The 20,181-nt window shown below is 54.9% G+C and overlaps 2 protein-coding genes across 3 annotated transcripts; one reads left to right on the top strand and one right to left on the bottom strand.

Moving 5' to 3' along the window:
* The first annotated feature begins 3,783 nt into the window (after positions 1–3,783).
* On the top strand, positions 3,784–16,060 carry LOC129343519 (sushi domain-containing protein 4-like). Of its 2 annotated transcripts, none has more exons than XM_054999773.1 (5): positions 3,784–3,838; positions 6,153–6,236; positions 7,169–7,381; positions 13,392–13,539; positions 15,001–16,060. In XM_054999773.1, the coding sequence occupies exons 2-5, from the start codon at positions 6,167–6,169 to the stop codon at positions 15,308–15,310; spliced, it is 741 nt and encodes a 246-aa protein (XP_054855748.1). In that variant the 5' UTR covers positions 3,784–3,838; positions 6,153–6,166; the 3' UTR covers positions 15,311–16,060. The 2 variants fall into 2 exon arrangements, with proteins under 2 accessions (XP_054855748.1, XP_054855746.1); XM_054999771.1 differs by lacking the exon at positions 3,784–3,838 and adding an exon at positions 4,271–4,343.
* A 2,840-nt stretch (positions 16,061–18,900) lies between these two features.
* On the bottom strand, positions 18,901–19,913 carry SYCN (syncollin). Its single transcript, XM_054999328.1, has one exon. It carries the CDS (start codon positions 19,896–19,898, stop codon positions 19,500–19,502), a length of 399 nt encoding a protein of 132 aa, XP_054855303.1. The 5' UTR covers positions 19,899–19,913; the 3' UTR covers positions 18,901–19,499.
* Positions 19,914–20,181: the final 268 nt, after the last annotated feature.

Below are 20,181 nucleotides of genomic sequence, written 5' to 3'. Positions count from 1 at the left end.
TAACAATGGTGTGGCATTTCCTTTCTGGTTTTTGGAGGTCCAGTGTGCAGTTTTGTGTGTGTGCGTGCATGTACATGAGTGTGCGAGGGCTGAGCTGCTTGGGGGTGACGTTCCTCTAGAACTGCAGCCTGTGCTGCTTGGGGGAGGACCAGGTCTTAAAAGGCTCCCCCCCCCCAGTGAAAGCCAGCCTTCTCTGGGGTTTGCTGCCGTTCTGTGCCTGAGGAGGGGGAGCATTCCTCACTGGGGGTGGGGGGGTGGGGGGGATGTCCCTGCCCTTGTGCTGCCCCACAAGAGCTGGCCCCTGGGATACTCCTGCGAGTGTAGCTGAGCCAGCAGCCCCTCCTGAGCTGAGCTGTCGCCTTCCAAGCGGCATTCAGCCAGCCATCCTTTTGGCCCCCCAATACCAAGTGCTGGATATCTGGACACGCTGCAGGCATCACTGGAAGGCGAGAATCCCCACTACCGAAATGCCACCGAGTGGACGTAGAATTGATCACGAGCAGTAGCAGGGAGACATTTCCTCAGGACCAGCCCAAAGGGTCTCAGATAAGAGAGGGAACCGTTGGCAAGCAAAAATACAAACCGGCTTGCTTACTGTAGAAGAGTTTTGGTGCATGGGAAAGGTTGCTCCTGAACTTGCAACATTTGGGGTTGGCCCCAGTGAAACGTGCACGACTTCTTTGTGTTTTAAGGCACTCGTGTGGCTGCCCTGGGGTTCTGTCAGCGTGATAGGGGGCACGTCCATTGTCTCCCATAGCGCTCTGAGGATAAAATAAATCTACCTTTATTTCTGTGCATCGTTTCCCTTTGGAAAACCAGTTTAACCAAATTCCCCCCCCCCCCCATCTCACCTCTCTTGGAATTCCCCCTCCCTGCCTGGAGGTGCTTTTAATTGCCCCTGTCAGTTCCAGTAAGAAATGGGGAGGGGAGGGGATGGTTGAAGTTCTAAATTAGACCAAAATGTGTGTTGGGGGAGGAAGAGAGAGGAGGGAGGACCGAAATCATGAGTTCAGGGTCGGGGGAGGGAGGCGTGCTAATGGATGGAAGCCTTTTATCTATTAACAGCCGGCCACGGTCACTGCTTGGGGAGGAGAAGCTTGCTGCAGATGACCTTTGAAAATATCAGAACAACTGTTTTAATTAAGTGAAATTAACAAATCAAATCAGATGAGCTCTGGCATGTTGACTTTTTTTTTTTTTTAAAAAAAGGTAAGCACATATTGGTGGACCGTTTTCATCCATGCGTGGTGTGAATGTGTGCAGTTCTCACACCATCACTCTGAACCTGCTCCAAACCCCTCATGTCTCTGAACGCCAGATTTCACACCACCTTTTGCAGGGGTGACGTGCAACCTGCAGCAGGAGTACTTTTAACTCTTGGGGACAGGGCAGCACCGGGAATAAACTTTGGGCCTCAGCATGAGAAAACTGAGCAGGTACTTCTTGGGCTGCATGGAAAAGTGAACTGGAGTCTACTGAAGACACTCGTGATAATGCGCGCTTGGACGCCCTGCACATGCTTTATTTTAGCGCCCCCCCCCCCTCTTCTGGAGAGGTTTTTATTCTGTGGGAACCCACAGTGGAACTGCAGCTGGGCAAGAGGAGCTACTGCATGCAAAGAAGGCGGGAGCCTTCAGAGCTCAGAGTGCTTGTTGAAGTGGCCTCTCAACTCATCCTAACTTTTGTTCAAGCCCTTTAGAAACTACAATTACAGAAAGCAAAATAAGCAGGTTTATGGCAAGTCCTCCCACCATTCTCTCCCAACATAGCCGAGCAAAATACTCTGAGAATTGCCCAAGTAAAAGTCCTTCAGCAGCACATAACAAGGGGGGGGGGGGTCAAAGGCAATGTGCCACCTGCCCCTAGTTCTGGCTGTTTCCAGGGGCCCCAGAGGCAAATCACATGGTAGGGGCAGGTCCTTATGGGATCTGGTGGCCTATCAGCAGCCCTGGGCCTCTGGAGGCCATAAACTCCTCTCTTGGGTTGGAAAATCCCCATCTTCAGTCCCTCTGGATTGGCTTAGGTGGGAGCCATGTTAGTCTGTAGCAGAAGAGCAAGATTTGGGTCTCGCAGCATGGTAGAGACCAACTAGATGTCTGGGTGTGCACTTTTGAGTATCAAAGCTGCCTTCATCAGACCCTGGACTTCAGCTCATTAACCCTTTACAACCACCCCCACTGCTGCCTCCTGGCACCTTTTCAGCACCTGGGGAAACGGCGCTGAGTCTTTGCAAGCATACCCCTGGCCTTTTGCCCTGATCCCTGCACAACTGTAGCCAGCAGTTGCATGGAAATTGCACAGGAGTCAAAGTAGAGCCCCGGGGAACTTCCTCTAACATTGGTGCCAGGCCCCAGAGTTTAAAAGCCCCGCTTCCATCTTGGGTAATCTTGCTTGCCTGGCAGCTGTGCTCCCAATTCCTGTAGTTTCAGGTTTATAGCCATGCTGGTCTGCAGTAAAACAGCAGGATTTGAGACCAGGGGCACCTCGGAGACCAGCAAGATCTTCAGGGTGCAAACTTTGAAGAGTTGGAGCTCCTCTCAGGTACTGAAGATAGCACTGGATTCAGATCCCCCCAGTCCAAGTAGGTGTTCCAAAAGGGTATCTTGGTTGACAGTACTGAAAGCCACTGAAAGATGCAGGAGAATCAGCAACAGATTGCTACCCCCAAACTCCCAGGGTAGGCAGCCAGTCCACATGGGCAAGGCTGTTTCTGTGGGGTGGGGGTGGGGGTCCTGGAGCAGGTCTCTCAGGAAGCGCATGGCGTGGCACAACCTGGCCGAGACTGGTTTGGACAAAGCTTGAGGGCAAGAGTGGACTTTGGAGGGAGGAGCCAAACGGTCTGCTCAGGCAGACCTTCGGCACTCTACACGGAGGAATGCGGCATCCTGGAGATGCCGGGCTCCTTCCGGAGTCGCCTGAGCAGCCCAGCCCCTCCTAAGCAGGGTGAGGCTCCCCAGCCCACAGTCGATTGGTTAAGCAGATCAAATTTTGGGGCATGGGGCTGGGAAGTCGGTTGGTTTGGAGATGGGAGCAGGAACTCAAGGCTTGGACTCCAAGGACGACTCGGGCTTGGGGCCTTAGCGAGGCAGGCTGGGTTTGAGCCAAGCAGCCCAGAACCGTCCTCCACTGGCTTTGTGCCTGGCCATCAGCGGCGTTCCAGAATAGCAGTCCCAGAAGAACCTTCATGATAGTCCAGGAGCACCTTTAAGACTAACCAACTTATTGTAGCATAAGCTTTCGAGAACCAGCTGCATCTGACAAAGAGAGCTGTGGTTCTCGAAAGCTTGCACTATAATAAAGTTGGTTAGTCTTAAAGGTGCTACTGGACTGTACTAATTTGCAACTATAAACTAACATGGCTAACTCCTCCGGATCTATCTTCACGGTAAGCTAAGGGTCAGTTCTCTTCTGCGGGGTCTTTGGAGTGGCGCTCAAGGTCCGAGGGCTGAGCGCAAGAAGAGCTTTTCCCGTCTGCACTCCTGCAGGCGCCGCGAGAGCTGCATTTCGCCCGAATCTCTTGCTCAAACGTGCGACTTCCTTGTTCTGAAATGTGGCACATTCCTGCTTGTATGCAAGAGGCGAGGGAGCCAAGAGCTGGTTATTAGGCAGGGCCCTGCAAGGCTGTTTTCCCGGAGGAAAGGCGTTCAGCCGGCTGGGAAGTCCCGCGAGGTGGTTCGCGCCTGCGCCAGCCACTGAGGCGCAAACGGAATGGGCGCAGATCCAGAGGATCGCCTTCAAATGTGCTTTAATGTGGGGACAGACGAGGGACCCGCTTCCAGGACTGCCCGCCATTGGCGGCCGCAGTAGCCGAGCCTGCCTTTTCCAAGCGAATGTTTAGGTGACAGAAGCGCCGGCCCGAGTGCGGGGGTGGCCTTCCGAGGCGCAGCAATGCCGGGAAGGGGGTTCCCTTGGCCGAGGGGCCGGCGGGAGAAGAGCTCGTTGGGGAGCGGGGTGGGCAGCAGGGCCCAGAAAGGAAAGGGCCACGCTTGCCCCCTCCCCCTTTCCCGATGCTCGAAGCAGTCGCGAAGGCGCCGAAATCCGGCCCCCGGGGTTAAACCCCCCAACCTGCCGGGTTTCCTCCCGGCGCGGGACTGCGCGGGGCGCCCTCTGGCTTTGGCGCTGCCATCCCCCGCGCAGGGCTGGCTGCTCGCGCGCTGGCTCCGGCCTCGGCCTCGGGGAGACGCGCCCGCGGAACTCCCCGCGGCTGGCGCCGCACCTGCCCGGCGGGGCCCAGAGGAGGGGCGTCGCTCGTGGCCCGCCCACGGGGCTGGCGCTCTCGGGCTTCAAGAGGCCTCGTCGGCCCGCGGAGGGCGGTTTGGGCCCAGCCGTCTGATCCGGGGCAGGTGAGCGCGGAGAGCCGAGGCCCGGGCGCGGGTTCGGGGCGCCCCCCCCCCCACACACTGAGGGCAGCGCTTCGAGAGCCGGCCCGGGTCCCGCAGCGCCTGAGGCGTCGCTGGGGCGGGCGGTGGGGCTGAGCCCCGGGAGGGTCTCCCGCGCAGCTTTCCTCTCCGATCCGAGCGTTCCGGGGGAGCCGGCCGGCCTTGCGCGCCCTGGGTGCGGAGAGCGGCCGTCGGGGAGAGCGGGGGGAAGCCGGGCGCGCGGCCCGAGCGGAGGGTGCCCAGCGGAGCTCCGGGCCCGGCCGGCTCCATTCGGCGCGCGCTGCGGGCCTTGCACGGCGGTTCGACCGAGGCGCGCGGGGGAGCACGTGGCCCCGACGGCCCTGCGCGGCTCGCCACCGCCCGCCCCCTTCCGTGGCTCCGCTTCGCAGCTCGCCTGCCCGGCGGCCGGCCTGTGCCAGGCCGAGGCTTCGGGGCTCAACGCCCCCCTTGCCCGCCCTCCGCAGCAGACCTGCAAGCGAGCGCCTCGGGGCGGGGGCTGCGCCCGCCGTTGCGCAAAAACCGGCGTCCAGCTCGGGGGCTGCTGCTGGGCCTGCGGAGCCGGCCGGGGACGCAGCTGGCCCTGCTTGGGAGGCAAAGCCACCGTTCCTGGACGGAGGCTCGTTGCATCCCGCGGCCACCTCCAGACCCAGGCCCGGCCCCGGGATGGCGGTTCCTGCGAGGCAAATGCCTCCCCGCCCAGGAGCCTTCAACCGAGGCCTGGGGCGATTCTCTGCCCTGACGGAAGCGCGGGATTTGCATGGCAATAGAGCAATCGGTCCCTCGCTTGCCACTGCCTGCCTGCCTCCCTCCCCCCAGGGCTGGGAGACACCGCCGGGGGGGAGGGAGAGATTCAAGCTTTCCAAGAGGTTTGCAATTCAATTGAAGCAGAGAATGAACGGATTGCTTTTTATGGCGCTAGCGCGGCCCTTGATAAGGACGCCCCTTCGAGCAATGCAGCCTGTTCCTTGCAGAGCCATCAAGCTCGCTGTCCTTGTGCCTCCTTGCCTGTTGGGTGTGACTTCCCCTGAATCCGGACGGCAGAGCTGGGCTGGCTGGAATGCCACCTTGGGAAAGATCTTCTTGCCTGGAAGGAGGGCTGTGGCTGGAGGGGAAGGCTTGGTTCATTGTCGTGCGTCCTGGGACTGCTTGTGCCCCAACTGCATTAAGACCCAGAGGAGTTCGCCCTGTTAGTCTGTAGTCGCAAAATAGTAGAGTCCAGTAGCACCTTTAAGACTAGCCAACTTTGTTGTAGCAGAAGCTTTCCAGAACCACAGCTCTCTTCATCAGACGTAACCTGATGGTCAGATACAACCATCAGGTTGCATCCTGATCAACTTTGTTCTGCTTTGCCCATTTGGAGAGTCTTTGCACTAGGAGATCCGAACCTTAACGGGGAGGGTTTCCCTTGCCATTTGGCTCTGCAGGGGAAAATTCCCTAACAGTATGCTGTCAAAAGGTTGTGGGTGTGTCTACAATCACATACAAGTTACAGACATGTCCAGCAAAAATTTTGTTTTGATGTGTAACTTTTTTTGAGGGAGGGGGTTAATTATTGCTGTTGGCAGCTCTTTTCACTGTCCGCAGTTAATGGAAGCAGGTACCTCACCTCCCAGAATCCTGGGTTCCTACCCACGGCTGCTCAGGGATGAGAAAGATGGGCTGACCCCAGAGACAAATGGGGAAAAGTATCATTGAGGGCTGTGCAGAAAGAAAACCCCAGCCCTCCTCTGCCACAGGTCTGCAGTGTGACCTTGGTTCTCTTCCCCTCCCCAGATCCTGTGGCCGAGATGCGCTTCCTGGCGGTGTCCCTGGTTCTTGTGGCCCTGTGTCAGGCCCAGACTCTCCACAAGGGAAAAGGTGGGTGCCGTCCAGGGATGTGGCGGCTGTTGTTGTGGTGCATGTGTTAAGTAAAGGGAATGTTCAGTATAGGGCCTGTTTTGAAGAATGTGCAGTTTTCCACTTGAGATACACAAGTCCTTCCGAGGCAGTGTGGAAATAAATGTATGAATGTAAACTGTTGCCCCCTCAGTGTTGGTCTCTGCCCCCCACCCCACAGCACCCGGAATCCAGCGTGGGGGTGATGCTTGCTTTCATGTGCCCCTCTTTGGCTTGCTGACTTCAGAAAGGTCCTTATGCCACTCATCGGGTTGGGGGTCTCCTTCCCTTTGCCCTAAGCAGGTGGTCCTCTGTGCAAAGGGAAATAAACTGCTGTCTCAGAGCAGCGGGTGGCTGCATTGTCTTTCCTCCAAGATTTGGGAAAACTGCTGTGACTCAGTTCTGAAGAACTGGCTTGTGGTAAGCAGGGCTGAGATAGCGGAAGGAGAATCCGTTTCCTGAAACTGGAGCTCTGAGGCCTAAGGGGAGGTAGTGCCACAGGTCGGGAGGAGGTGGATTCTCTGTTCTGCAGTAGTGTCGGAGGGGAGGGGAGGGGAGGGGAGGCACCCAGGGCAGGGTCCCTTTCAACAGAATGTCTCAGAACAGCTGTAAAGAGCCTGGTCAAGCTGGGCTCCCGGGGCTCTCTGCCCCTCCTCTTGTGGCTTGTGTGGCAGCGTGGAGGAATAAAAAGGGTGCTGAATGTGTGCCTGGCCGCCGTTCCCTAACTTTGGGGGCTCCCCACATCCTCAGTCACTCTTGGCCTAACCTACCTCGCAAGGTAGTTGTTGGGAGGCTAAAACAGAGGAGGAAAGAATGATGGTGTAAGCTGCTCTGGGTTGCCATTTGGACCAAAATGTGGCACAAAATTTTATTCGTATTTCGATGTCCCCTCTGTGTGTCTTTTTGTCTTACAGCGTGCGGGGCACCAGACATGCCGCTGCATAGCACCTGTATATGCCAACCCCCCCTGTGCCAAGGGGCCCTGGACTCTGGCACCTTTAAAGAGGACACCGAGCTGAAGTGCTACTGCCATCCTGGTTACGGCCAAGCCGGTCTGCCTGGTGTTTCCATCTGCCGCGGAGGAAAGTGGGACGTGGTGCAGGATGTCCTTTGCAAGCCCCAAGAAAGTAAGAATTGTGTGTGTGGGTGTGTGTGTATGTCCCCTCCCTCCACTTGGCCTCTGTTCCTTACACCTGCTAACCCACACTTTGAAGCAGGAGGCGAAAGGAATACATTTTTGTATAGCTGGAGCTGGTTTGACTGCCTCAGCCGCCCCACTGGATGGGGCTGCTTCATGCGCTACATGACCCACGCAGATGCTTGCGGTCTTGCGTGGCTTGTGCAGCACAGCTGTGGGGGACAGCAACATCTCTTAGGCTGGCCCTGGGTACACTTGACGCACAGTGCCAAGTACCAGCATCTGGGCAGCACCCGGGGCTGCCCTGCCCCCTCGTGGTTCAGATTGGAATAGCTGCTCACCTCCCTCTGTGAGTGTTTGGCCCCTTCAAGGGGGCTGGGAGGAAGGACTCTTCTGCTCTCCTCTGCCCCGTGAGCTGGGCTTCATCCTGCCGTGGCCTCTATTCTCCCTCCCCAACATTGCTGGCGCCTTTTCTATCTCCCTCACTAAACTTTGGGCAAGGAGCAGATTGGGATCTTCAAGTGGTCCTGGGATAAGCAGAGCCCCAGTGGTGCTGGCAGCCCCGTGCAGCTCCTGTGGGGCTGAGGGTACCAGTGGGGCTCTGCTTGCTCCTGGGCACTAGTGGTCCTCCGGTGCTCCCACCAGGGACTGTCCTAGTAAGCAAAAGGGTCGATCTACCCTGGGCAGAAGCCCCAAAGGAAGCGAGGAAGGAGTTGCTCCCTTGGGCTCTTGGCTACCTGCCACCATGCGGCTATGCTTAGGCAGTGAAGTTTCAGGTGTATTCCCAAACCCAGGTGCTGCACCTTCCTCTAAGAACAACCTTAGAATCACTGACTCAGAAGCAGGTCCAGTCACCTTTACTGCAGTTTGCTGCCGAGTGAGTGTAGCTTCAGCTGAAGGCGAGTTCCACAGAACTTCCTCAGAACTCTTCTCGAGCCATTTAGTGGAGAGTTCTGTGCCAGCAGGAATCCCAGTAAAATGGCTCTTGTCTGTTCATTGTCGTGTCTTCTGTGCGGTCTCACAAGGGAACTGCGCGTGCTCAGGCCAGCCACGGACGTTCTAAAGCTCCTACAGGTGCGAGACACTCGCCTAGTCTTTCCGTGCACTTTTCCTCCAGGCGTGGCTATAAAAGGCGGGGCGGGGGCCTTCCTCCCTCAGATCTTCTTTTGCTGCTGCTGCTGAAGAAGGACACGTCTTCTCTCCACTCCTCGATTCCAACCATTACAGATGCCGGTTCGGGTCTTCAGCTCCATGGTGTCGAAGGCCCTATTCAAGAACTGTTCACATTGTGGAACAAAGATGGCCCAACTGGAGGGGCACGACAAATGCCTTCCATGTCTGGGCCAGGGCCATGGCATCTTGTGGTGTGCGGCCTGTAAACGGTTTACGTCCAGAGCCTGCCATGAAAGGGCGTCACAACCTAAAGCGGCTCTTTGGGAGTCAGCCCTGACGGGCTCTACAGACTTCGATCGTCATGTCACAGATAATGGACCACAGCACCCAGAGCAAGCCTCTGCAGTTCCTCGAGCATGTTTGGGACCCAGCACCTCCCAGAAGGACCAGTCAGTTCCTGCCACACCTTTGTTGGTTCCACCTCGGTGCCAGTCAGAACCGGCTACAAACAAGGCTAAGCTCAAGTCGAAGCATGCTGATGAGACATTGACTTCTAAGTTGCAAAAGAGGGGGAAACCCTCTTCTTCAGCACTGAATGTTTCAGTTGCATCAGTTCCACCCAGGAGTCCAAGAACTCTGCCTCCAGCCCCCAGAAGGTGCTTTGGTTCCATCCCTCTGGGAAGGTGAGATCCCAGAAGTCGTGGAACCGTCTACAGCCATTTCTCCATTGCTGCCATCACCAGTATGGCCTGGAGAAAGACAGAGGGGTTCTTTGGTTCTACCCGAGAAATGATAGTTGCTTGGAACTGGCTCCTCATCCTAGAGGCCACCGGTTTCATTATCCTCCATCTGGTTCCTCGTACCGTTGCTCTGCTTACCACCCCCTCCTTCTTCCATGACGAAGACCCTTATGATTCAGTTTGCTCAGAACCAGGAGGCATCACTAAACCGAGTTTTTAGCAGGGGTAAAACATCTTTTAGCGATAAGGTTGTCCTCTGCCCGGTCCTCCCCTTTTCGCTGAGAGTCATCTCCACTTTTTGGAGACATCGTCTTAGCAGTATTTCCCCCTACTCCTGAGACTAACATAGAGAGACTTTTCACACCTTGATGTTAAATGTGCTTTGTGTTTCTACTTGGACAGGACAGCTCCTTTCTGAGGATCCCGGGGAGTTAGCCGTGTTAGTCTAGTCTGCGGTCTCAAAATGGTAAAGAGTCCAGCAGCACCTTTAAGACAAACCAACTTTATTGCAGCATAAGCTTTCAAGCGCCACATGCATCTGATGAAGAGAGCTGTGGTTCTCAAAAGCTTATGCTACAATAAAGTTGGCTTGTCTTAAAGGTGCTGCTGGACTCTTTACTGTTTTGCGACTGCAGACTAAGACAGCTAACTCCTCTGGACCTCCGGCCATGGAACGCTCCTCATTCAGCCGAATGGGGAAGAAATCCATCAACCTCCGGAAGAAACTAGCTCAGATACAAACAGACATCTTTCTGAAAAGACTCTAATCTCTTTGCTCTGTTTAAAGGGCCCCCAACAGGTCTGAAGGTCACCACTAGGGGTGTGCAAGCCAAAAATTTTCGGCTATAGCCGAAAGTAGAAAGCCGAAAGAAGATTCTCTATCGTTAAAGCCGAAAGCCGAAACAAGAATCTCTTTCGGCTTTCGGGATTCTTTCGGCATTCTTTCGGCATTCTTTCGGCTTTTTTCTATGGGAAAATGCCTCTGTCTTCCAGGACGCCTGGAGGAGGCATTTTCCCACCGAATAAACCCAAAATTGGTGGGGACCTTCCTCCAACCCTTCTCTAACAACCACCCAAGTTTCAGACAGATTGAACTTTGGGGGGCCATGTTATGGCCCCCCCAAAGCAGGTCCCCCCATCCTCCCATAAGAAAGCGAAGGAGCAGCATATTGTTAGCATGCTGCTGCTCATCTTTCTTCATTATTTCCTATGGGGAAAAAATGAAGAGGCAGGCTTCCTTTGCCAGGCGTGGCATTTTGCATGCTACACAGCAGGGGTGGAACACCAAAGGGCATGGAAGCAGTATCTTACACAAAAATAACACAACTCACTTCACATTAAAGAATCACCCCAAAAAATTGCTGTCAAAAGCACTTTATTTTTGTAACTGCTTTAGGTTACACAGTAGGAAGGCACCACAGAGCAGGAAAGCAGTGTACTACACAAAAATAACACAACTCACTTCACATCAGAGAATCACACAAACACAATTGCTGTCAAAAACGGTGAAGTGGGTTGTATTATTTTTTGTAGTACATTGCTATCATGCCCTGTTGTGCCCTCCTACTGTGTAACCTAAAGCTGTTCAAGAAATAAAGTGTTTTTGCCAGGAATTGTGTTTTTGTGATTCTCTGATGTTAAGTGAGTTGTGTTATTTTTGTGTAAGATAGTGCTGCCATGCCCTTTGGTGTTCCCCCCTGCTGTGTAACCTAAAGCTGTTCAAGAAATAAAGTGTTTTTGACAGGAATTGTGCTTTGTGATTCTCTGATGTTAAGTGAGTTGTGTTATTTTTGTGTAAGATAGTGCTGCCATGCCCTTTGGTGTTCCTCCCTGCTGTGTAACCTAAAGCTGTTCAAGAAATAAAGTGTTTTTGACAGGAATCATGCTTTGTGATTCTCTGGTGTTAAGTGAGTTGTGTTATTTTTCTGTGTGGGGGACTGCTGGTGTAATGTGTCATAATGCTTTGCCTACTTGTACTTTGGAAGGGAGAAAAAAATTTAAAACTTTATTTTGTGTTCTTGTTTTATTCTTTGTTGTGCAGTTGGTTCCCATCATAGGGAACAATGGGGCTGGCTGGCCAGCCATCTCTGTAGGTGGTGGGGGAATTTGAGGGAGGGTGTCTGTGGTTCAGGTGCTCTTTCACAGGGACCAGCTGGCACTCAGAAGTGTACCCACCATTGTGGCACCCCTGGGCTGTGCAGAATTGCCCAGGGAAAGAGAGTTTAGAAGTTCCCAACATAGGGAACAAAGGGAGAGGGCTGGCCTTTGCCAGCCTGTTCCTGGGGTTATGGGTGTGGGGCAGGTGGGGGTGGATTTGGGTCTGTGAGGGGCTAATGTGGGGATTTGGGTCTGTGTGTGGCAGCTGGGGGGGAATTGGGTTTGTGTGGGGCTGTAAGGGGTGGACTTTAGGGGCTGAGAGGACCTACTTGGGGAGGCCATGAAATGGCCCCCCCAAGTGGGAGCAGTCTGAGCCTTGGTGGGGGGTGGGAGGAGGGGTGGGAGAAGGGCCCCAGAGGGTTGGGGGGCATTTTGCATGCAAAATGCCACCCCTGGCAACACAAGCCTCCCCCAGCTGTCAGTGGTAGAGATTAGAGCACCTACTTGGGGAGGCCATGAAATGGCCCCCCCAAGTGGGAGCAGGCTGAGCCTTGGTGGGGGGTGGGAGAAGGGCCCCTGAGGGTGAGGGGGCATTTTGCATGCAAAATGCCACCCCTGGCAAAGGAAGCCTGCCTCTTCATTTTTTCCCCATAGGAAATAATGAAGAAGATGAGTAGCAGCATGCTAACAATATGCTGCTCCTTCGCTTTCTTATGGGAGGATGGGGGGACCTGCTTTGGGGGGCCATAACATGGCCCCCCAAAGTTCAATCTGTCTGAAACTTGGGTGGTAGTTAGAGAAGGGTTAGAGGAAGGTCCCCACCAATTTTGGGCTTATTCGGTGGGAAAATGCCTCCCCCAGACGTCCGGGAAGACGGAGGCATTTTCCCATTGAAAAGCCGAAAGAATCCTGAAACGTTTCGGCTTTTTTCTTTCGGCTACCCGAAACGTTTCGGCATTCCCCGAAACGTTTCGGCATTCCCCGAAAGAAGCCGAAACACTTTTGTTTCGGCATTCTTTCGGCATTCTGAATGCCGAAACGCACATCCCTAGTCACCACACAGACCATTTCAAATTGGATAGTTTGGCTCATTAAGGATTGTTATAATCAGTCTAAACGACCGTGCCCATTGCACATAAGAGCGCACTCTACAAGGGCTCAATCCACCTTGTCGGCCTTCAACTTGGGCATCCCTGTAGTGGAATTATGTAAGGCAGCCACCTGGTCTGTGCTGTCCCCATTTATCAAACCTGCCATTGATGTAGACCCCAGAAAGGACGCAGCTGTGGGCAAGGCCGCCCTCAGGAGTCTCTTCCATTAAAATGCCTCACACCTACTGTCTGGGTAAGTTAGCGCACTAATCTCCCACAAGGGATTGCACAGAAGACACAATGATGAAAGCACGGTTGCACTTACTTGTAATTGTTGTTCATCGAGTGGTCTTCTGTGCAGGCACAGACCCCTCCCTCCTTCCCTGCCATGTGCTCTTTTTTCTTCTACACTGATGGCTTAGAGAACTGAGGGGGAGAGAGCTGCTCACCCCCCCCTTTTATAGCCATGCCTGGGGGGAAAGCACGCGAAAAGGCTAGGCGAGCGTCTCGTGCCTCCAGGAGCTTTAGAACATCCACGGCTGGCCTGCACCTGCACAGTTCCTATGCGTGACTGCACAGAAGACCGCTCAATGAACAGCCCTTACAGGTGAGTGCAACCCTGTTTTCCTCCGTCTCAAGAGTGACTCATCTAAATGTCTTGCAATCTGGGACATCAGTCCAGACATCCTAGGCTGTCTAAACAACAACAGCCTCCTGAGACCGATTTGGGGGGAGGGGGTTGCTCGCAAGGTTTCCCTGCCCTTCAGTCCAGCCTCCACGCCTTGTTCTGCTCCTTGGACATCATTGACTGAATTGTTTTCAAAATATTTTGTAATCCGCCTTGAGTCTCCATGAGGAAGGCAGGTATCATGATTTCCAGGCTACACGCGGGCGATAATTGAAGTTGTGAAGAAGTGTTATTTATTTCCTTGACCTTTTTTCTCCTCTCCACCCCCAGCCTCTACAGCTCCAGGTGGCGGTAACCTGACTCTTCTCGTCTCCACCTCTTTGACAGCAGCAGCTTCGGTGGTTCTTTCGGCTTTAATCTTTGCAGTTGTGCTGTGTGTGCTAGTGAAGCCCAAGCCCTGCTCTTGCAGCTACCGCAGGTATGTTCTGAGCCTCTTTCCTGGGCTCCTTTGCCTTAGGCTGAGGCTCTGACCCAGAGCGCTCTCTTTTCAGTGGAGAAAGCCCGCTCTTGGCTTCTGGGCTCAAGGGGGCTTCCCTCCATCCTGAGATGCTGTGTGTGAAGGAGGCATCGGCGTAGCATGGGTTGCAGGCACCCAGGGCAACTCCTGGCAGATGGTGCCCCTGTCACCACATGTGTGTGCGTGCAAAGCGCGCACATGCTCCCAGGACTGCGTGATGACTTCACTTCCGGGAAGTGATGTCATCATGCAGGGCGCGCCTGCCTGTCAGCAGCGTTCCCACAATTTGGGCCGCTCGCCTCCCCGCTCGTTACCTGGCAGCACACTCCTGGCCAGCAGCCGCTGCGTCGGTGTGGCAGGTGGCCAGGGGGGTGCAAGTGGCCTCCCAGGCCTCCCGTGCTGCCACCGCCAACTCCACGCACTCCCGGTCAGCAGCAGCAGGAAGGCCAGCTCGGTGCCCAGCGTGTGGGAAGCCTCCCAGCTCTCGCATGCAGCCGCCTGTGCTGCCACTACCAGCTCTGTGCACTCCTGGCCAGCTGCTGCACCCGCCGCCCTCTCCCTGCCCTCCCCTAAATACGGCCCTGGCCTTGGGGAGGGAAGGAAAAGTTGGCAAGCAAGCACTATGCAATTTTGTCAGGTTCTACACTATTTTATTAGGCCCTGTACAACTTTTCCCTCCATCTCTGGCCCACTTCTTTTCTAGGCCGGGTGTGAAGGGCTTATCACGGAGCAGATTAGTACAGGGAAAGTGAGTCTTAGCTCCCCCCACCCCAAGACACACAGGGAGTTTTTGGTTGGATAAAGCTGTTATTACCCCTGGGGAGGAGGTGCTGGTATCCGTAAGTTTTCCCTGATGAAGGAGAGTAGAAGTGGCTCAGGGTGGCCCGGCAGAGGAGGGAAGCTCTCTCCAGTTTCTCTCTCCCTTCCCATTTTCCTTGGTAAAGCAAGCCAAGCAGCTCAACCTGTAAAAGGACAGGAGAGCTGAGGCCCAAGGCTGCCCTTGTAGTTTCTGGGCAAGCAGGGCCCTGCTTCTCCGCTCGCTGGGCCTTCTGCACCTCTCTCCAGCATCCTGCTTCCCCAGTGCTCCTCGAGGTTCCGCATGCGAGCCCACGAGCTTTGGGCACGCGGCTCTGCCAGGCCCTGCAACGGCTCTTCCAGCTGTGTTACAGGCGTGAGGCAGACCCTGGCTTGGTTGGCGGTCAACTCGCTGGTTTGTGGCAACATTTCACTGCTGGGACCGTCACTCTTCGGTACTTCTGTGCCAGGCTGGTCGCCCTGCTTGCCCTCTTAAGACCTGTTTTGGTGAGCTCTTTCCCACGCTGACAGAATCCCCCCCTCAAGAAGCAGGGCTGTAAAAACACTGTTTGCGTTTCAGGGTTTGGCATGCGGGACTCTCGTGCTGTTGTGTTTTCTGTCTGACAGCCAGGTGTACGAAGTTTTGGAGGAGCCGGACTTGGTCGTGGTGGAGGGCATGGAGGAGCCAGGCACAACTCACAGGGAGGACACCCCAGAACCCCTTCCCTCCTACGAAGAAGCGGTCTGTGGTCACACGGGGGCCCCCTCGCCAGCTGGCAGCCAGTGGCAAATGCCCCTTGTCCTTTCAGCCCAACCAGAACTGTCTGATGGCAGCCCTGTGGCTGGGGGGCCCGTGGAGGTGGTTGACCCACCCCCCTCATACCAAGAAGCCATGGCAGCAGCCTGCACCCTCCCAGAGAATGCTCCAGGGAAGTGAGCCATCGGCAAGGTGGGCAATGCTGTCCTTGTTTCTCCTGGAAAGGTGAACTGAGCTCAGTGGCGGGGTCCAGGAGCCCCTGTGCCTTGGGGCTGATCCCCCTGCTCCAAAGGACTTCCTCATCCAGTGGGGGCCTCAGCAGTTGGAAGTGCCCCAGTGACGGCTGGGGCTCCCCAATCAAGCCACACCCCCTTCTATCAGGGATGCTGCGGGAGTGGAAAGGGGGCAGGCTCAAGCACCCACGCAGGGGGGCCAGGGCGCCTCTTTCCTAGCCCCGAAGGGCCCGCTTCTTCCAAGCAGCAACTGCTCTCTTTCTTGATTCAGATTCTCTCCGACATCTTCCTGTTTTGGATGGAGATTCTCTTGAGTTTTCTTTTTAATTGCAGTTTTTCTTATTTGTTACATGGTTTTATTGAAGCTGCTATGGGGCCTTCAAAGTACAGTGTGTGCTGATTGGGAACGGGGCGTTTCCATAGCATTGCGGGGTGCGGATGTGGGGGGAGGCATTGGACCTCTTTCTCACCTGAAGTTTACATTGGTGCTAACTCCAGGATAAGTACCCTGTACGTACTGGCCCTGATTATGTTAATACTCTCAATGGTGGTGGTGTTTTAAAACTTTACCTTTATTCTGGGATCATTCTCCCCCCCCCCTTTTAGTGCAGTATGAACTTTCAAACTACAAGGTGTTAATAAGGTAGAAATGAGGGCGGAATGAGTTCCAGAAGTCCCCCCATACCTTTATTAAACGTGTTTCTCCACAGTTGTGTGTCCTGGCAGTCCTCCTCTTCTGCTTTGCCTCCTGGAGTGAGGAAACAGCCCCCCGCCCTGGCGTGTGAAGGAGCCGGCTGTCCATTGGGGGGGGGGTGAAGGGAGACCCAGCCAGCCACGCCCTGTGCTTGGGGAGGGGGGGGCGTGCCTCTGTCCAGGTCCCCTTTCCTTTCCTCTGGCTGGGAGGGGCTGTGTCCCGAAGGCTTCCGCTCCTGCCAGAGTGGGGTGCGTGGGAATTGCAGTGTGTGTGTGTGTGTGTGTGAGACGGAGCCCCCTCCTTAATGCAGAAATAACTGCAACCCTTTCCTGGCCGGGGTCAGAGACGCAGGACGTGGAAGTGTTGAGCCAGTGAGGCATGTAGGCCGAGGGCCCTGCAGGAGAGCGGGCACCTGTTGTCACCCCCCCTGCTGCTCTTTGAGATTTTGCCTGATCCAGACTTCTCTAGATCTATCCATCCATCCACCTATCTAGTCCAGCGTCCCTCTTTCCCACAACGGCTGGCCAGCCAGAGCTTTCTGAAGCACCGTAGCATGCCTAGAAGGTGCCAGGCCTCCCCCTAGGGCACTGTTTGTCCACAGGGCACTCCCGGTACACTGCCTGTGAATGTGGAGGCTCCGTTCATCTCTCCACCTAACAGATGTTTAGGCCCTTGCTCCTTCATGTGGCCTAAATGCTTTCGTTGGTCTCTGCCTGCTGCAGCAGTGAATTCCCTTAATCTGTGCAAAGTACTTCTGTCTACTGGCTGTTGACTTATGTGGGTCAAGGGCTTCCAGGGATGGAGAGGGGGCAGAAAAACCTCACCTTTTGCAGCTTGAGCCCTTCCAACAGAATGGGGGGGGGGACTTGCTGGGCTCTTCCTCAGGTTGCTCATTGTTTGGCTTTTTGTTGATGGAGGCCTTTCGGGGGGGGGGACGCCTGAAGGGGTCCAAAGAGACACCACCAGAGAGGTGGCCACGGCGGTTGGCCAGTCTGTCCCATTTTGCTGTCTGATTGGCCAAAGGCCAAAGATGCTGTCCTTTACCACCCAATAGACACCAGAAATGTTTCTTTCCTTGTGTAGGGGGAAACAATCTTTCTACCGTTACTGGAATATTGATTTCACTGAGAGGTTTGACAGTGGGTTTGATTTTAAAATGCACGGATAGAATAAACTAGCCAAGAGGGATCTGGAAAGAAAGACACCAAATGCATCGAAGAAAACATGAAGCCCGAATCAAGTTGCAAACAAGCCCACGTTGCGGCTTGTGATAGTCATGGGGGTGGGTGGATCCAGGGAGGGTAACAGAGTGGGTGGGCATTCCTGTCTCAGGGTGGGCTGGACTAGTTGGCCTCTAGGCATCAGTCAGCTCTTGTAACTGCTATAGCCAACCACTCTTGCTTCCTGGCGCTCAGTTTTTCCATCTGTAACAATGGGAATGAGGTGCCTCTAAGCAACTCCGGCAGGCTGGTCATACGCCAAGACTTTACTTCTTGGGGGGAAAAAATAATTCTAATTGGAGGCTGGAGCCCTTCTGCTCCCTAAGGCCCCGGAGAGGGGCCTGGCTTCTTTGTCCTAAGTCTCTTCCGAGGTTTCCCATATGTTTTCAAGCACTGCGGCCCAGGTGTGTGCTTTGTCCACTCCCTAAACAGACCCAAGGATGTAGAAGTTTGAGCCAGCTGCCTCCAGAGCACAGCTACAGACAGCAGGTGTCCCTGTGCAGCCGCGGGATGGCCGGGGAGGGAGAGAATGTGTTTTATGGCTCCCCTGGAACCGAAACCACAGGAACACCCTCTGGCCCTCCAAAGAGAGTTTCTTCTGTGTTGATTAGAAGTAGATATTCAGGAGACAAAGAAGCATTTTTCATGGCTGTTGATGGGTTTCTACTTCGCCCCCTCCCTCTGTACACAGATGAAGGCTCTCTGCTCATGCTTGAAGCCTCTGTTGTTTTTAATATTATGACACATGTTGCAGCAGGTCAAATACCTGATGCTGAAAACAGCCCAAGCATTGGCAAATACCTTCTATGGCGCAGTTAACCCCAGCTGGCAGTAAGTGGTCGCACAACACACAGCTTGCTCTCTGCACCCCCAGTATACTGGAACACAATGGGCACTTCCAGTGTGAGAATTGTTTCTGGTCTCGCTGGGTGGAGGGGGGTGTTCAAGGTGTACTCTCTTCGGGGGTTGAACTGCTGTAGCATAGTGGGTAAGTAGGTGGGCTCTGAGCCATCACTCTGCTGGTTTGACTCCCACTGTTTCCCTGAGCTCAGCAGGCGGCCTTGGGCAAGCCTCTCCTCTCAGCCCCAGCTGTATTGCGGGGATAACAACAACACTGACTTTGTTCCCTGCTCTGAGTGGGGCACTAATCTGTCCAGAAGGGCAGTATATTAGCACATGGTTATTATTGTTGTTGTTATTGTCGCTGTTATCTGCCATAGCCTGGCAAGCTTTGCCTGAATAGGTCCACCCTGGGAGTTGGCAGCGTAGAAAAAAGCCCCCCTCCTGGGGCCCCGATGATTTCTCAACTTCCCAAAGCCTAGCAGGGGCCGGGCATTCCACGTAGATTTTAGGGCTGTGGGCCAGTTGCTGCAGACCCCTCAGCGCCCCCACCCCCACCCCCTTGCTCAGCTCCCAGCCCTCTCCACGCGTGGTCCTGTCAAACGGGGAGATGCCTCTCAGGTAGGAGCCAATTGAACACCATTTGTCTGGGAATGATCCTATTCTGTTCTCAGGTTGCTGCCAGCCTTTCCCAAATAACGCTTATGCAAGAAAAAAAGAAAAGCGCCCGTCATTTGTCGACCTTGAGCTGCCAAAGAACAAAGCCCAGACACACGGCAAAGCTTTGTTCCTTCACTTTTAATTACGTTTATTGAGGAAAAGGCACAGGCATAGGTGGGATCAGAGGGGGAGAGAACGGCTTTGAAGATGGAATGTCTGTCTGGAAATCGCTGAGAATGAACAAAACACTTGAGATCTTGAAATGTCACATGGCTGCATTCAGAACAAAACTTTCAGGCCCAGAGCTTCAAAGTGCTGGGAACTCCCTTCTTGCCACTGGTGGCGGGGGGGGGGGGGGCTGGAAGATGCTCCTCGGGTCTTGCTTCTCTGCTGCAGCGGCATGCCCCACAGTTTGCGGGCACTTCAGAAGACTCTGCTGCCACCACCAGATGAATTTAGGCCCCCCCCCCGGTGTTCCATTTCTGCAACGAGGTCTCCCATTTGAACAGAGCTTGCCAGCAGTTGTGTGGGTGAAGGGTGCTGTGAAAGAGGTATCCCGGAAGACTCCGTGCCAAAAGAGGGGCTTTGGGGGTTAGGAGTTTTTAGGACAGGACATCCTTAACCAAGACAGGCAGTGAGATGCTGGGAGCGAGGTCACAAGGGCAGGGTCTGAGGAGCGGCAGGTGGCCAGCCCCTCCTTGGTCTTTCTTGGGCAGGCAGCCTCAAGAGCACTTGCAGTAGTAGGCCGAGATGGCATTGTCCCAGTCTCCGAAAATCCCTTTTCTGTACTCTTGCAGCCGAGGGAATGCCGCAGCCTTAAACTTCTTTGTTTTGCCACCTTTGCCCTTGCCGGACCAGACGGTGAGCTCGCAGCGAGTGGCCACTACCAAGGAGGAGATCTTGTTGTTGAAAGCTGACGGGATGTAGGGCTGGTCTTCATTGGGCAGCACCTGCAATACGCTCCCCCTGCAGCACTGGTCGTAGTAGGGGCTGTCGTCCGTGTACAGGAGGGCGCAGATCTTGGTGCCGTTGGAATCCTTCAGCTCAGCAGGTGCTGGGCACTGGGCCAAGGCCAGGGCGAAGAGCAGCGGGAGGAGGAGGATGCTCCGAGAGGCCTTCATCCTGAGAGACGCCGCAGAAGAGAAGGCTGGGTGGCCTTGGGCAGGAGGGCTCATTTATAGAGGGATGCCAGCTGAGCCCCAAGGCCATCCGCTGGAACCTGGGCTGGCACCCAAGGCCTGGGAGGGGAGATAGAGGTGGGAAAGGCGCAGCTGAGAGTGGCCTGTGCTGCTAGAAAGGGTTCCCAAGGGCAGGGGGGGGGCTGAGGGCGGCAGGAGTGCCACGTTTCTGGAGGGGGGGGAATGGACAGTCAGTACTTGAGAAGCTTGCCCTTGGACCAATCTG

This window comes from Eublepharis macularius, chromosome 15 (assembly GCF_028583425.1).
Source record: "Eublepharis macularius isolate TG4126 chromosome 15, MPM_Emac_v1.0, whole genome shotgun sequence".
NCBI classification, from domain to species: Eukaryota; Metazoa; Chordata; class Lepidosauria; order Squamata; family Eublepharidae; genus Eublepharis; species Eublepharis macularius.
Note: the sequence above shows the minus strand (reverse complement) of the source record. Positions and strands in the feature narration are given on the sequence as shown.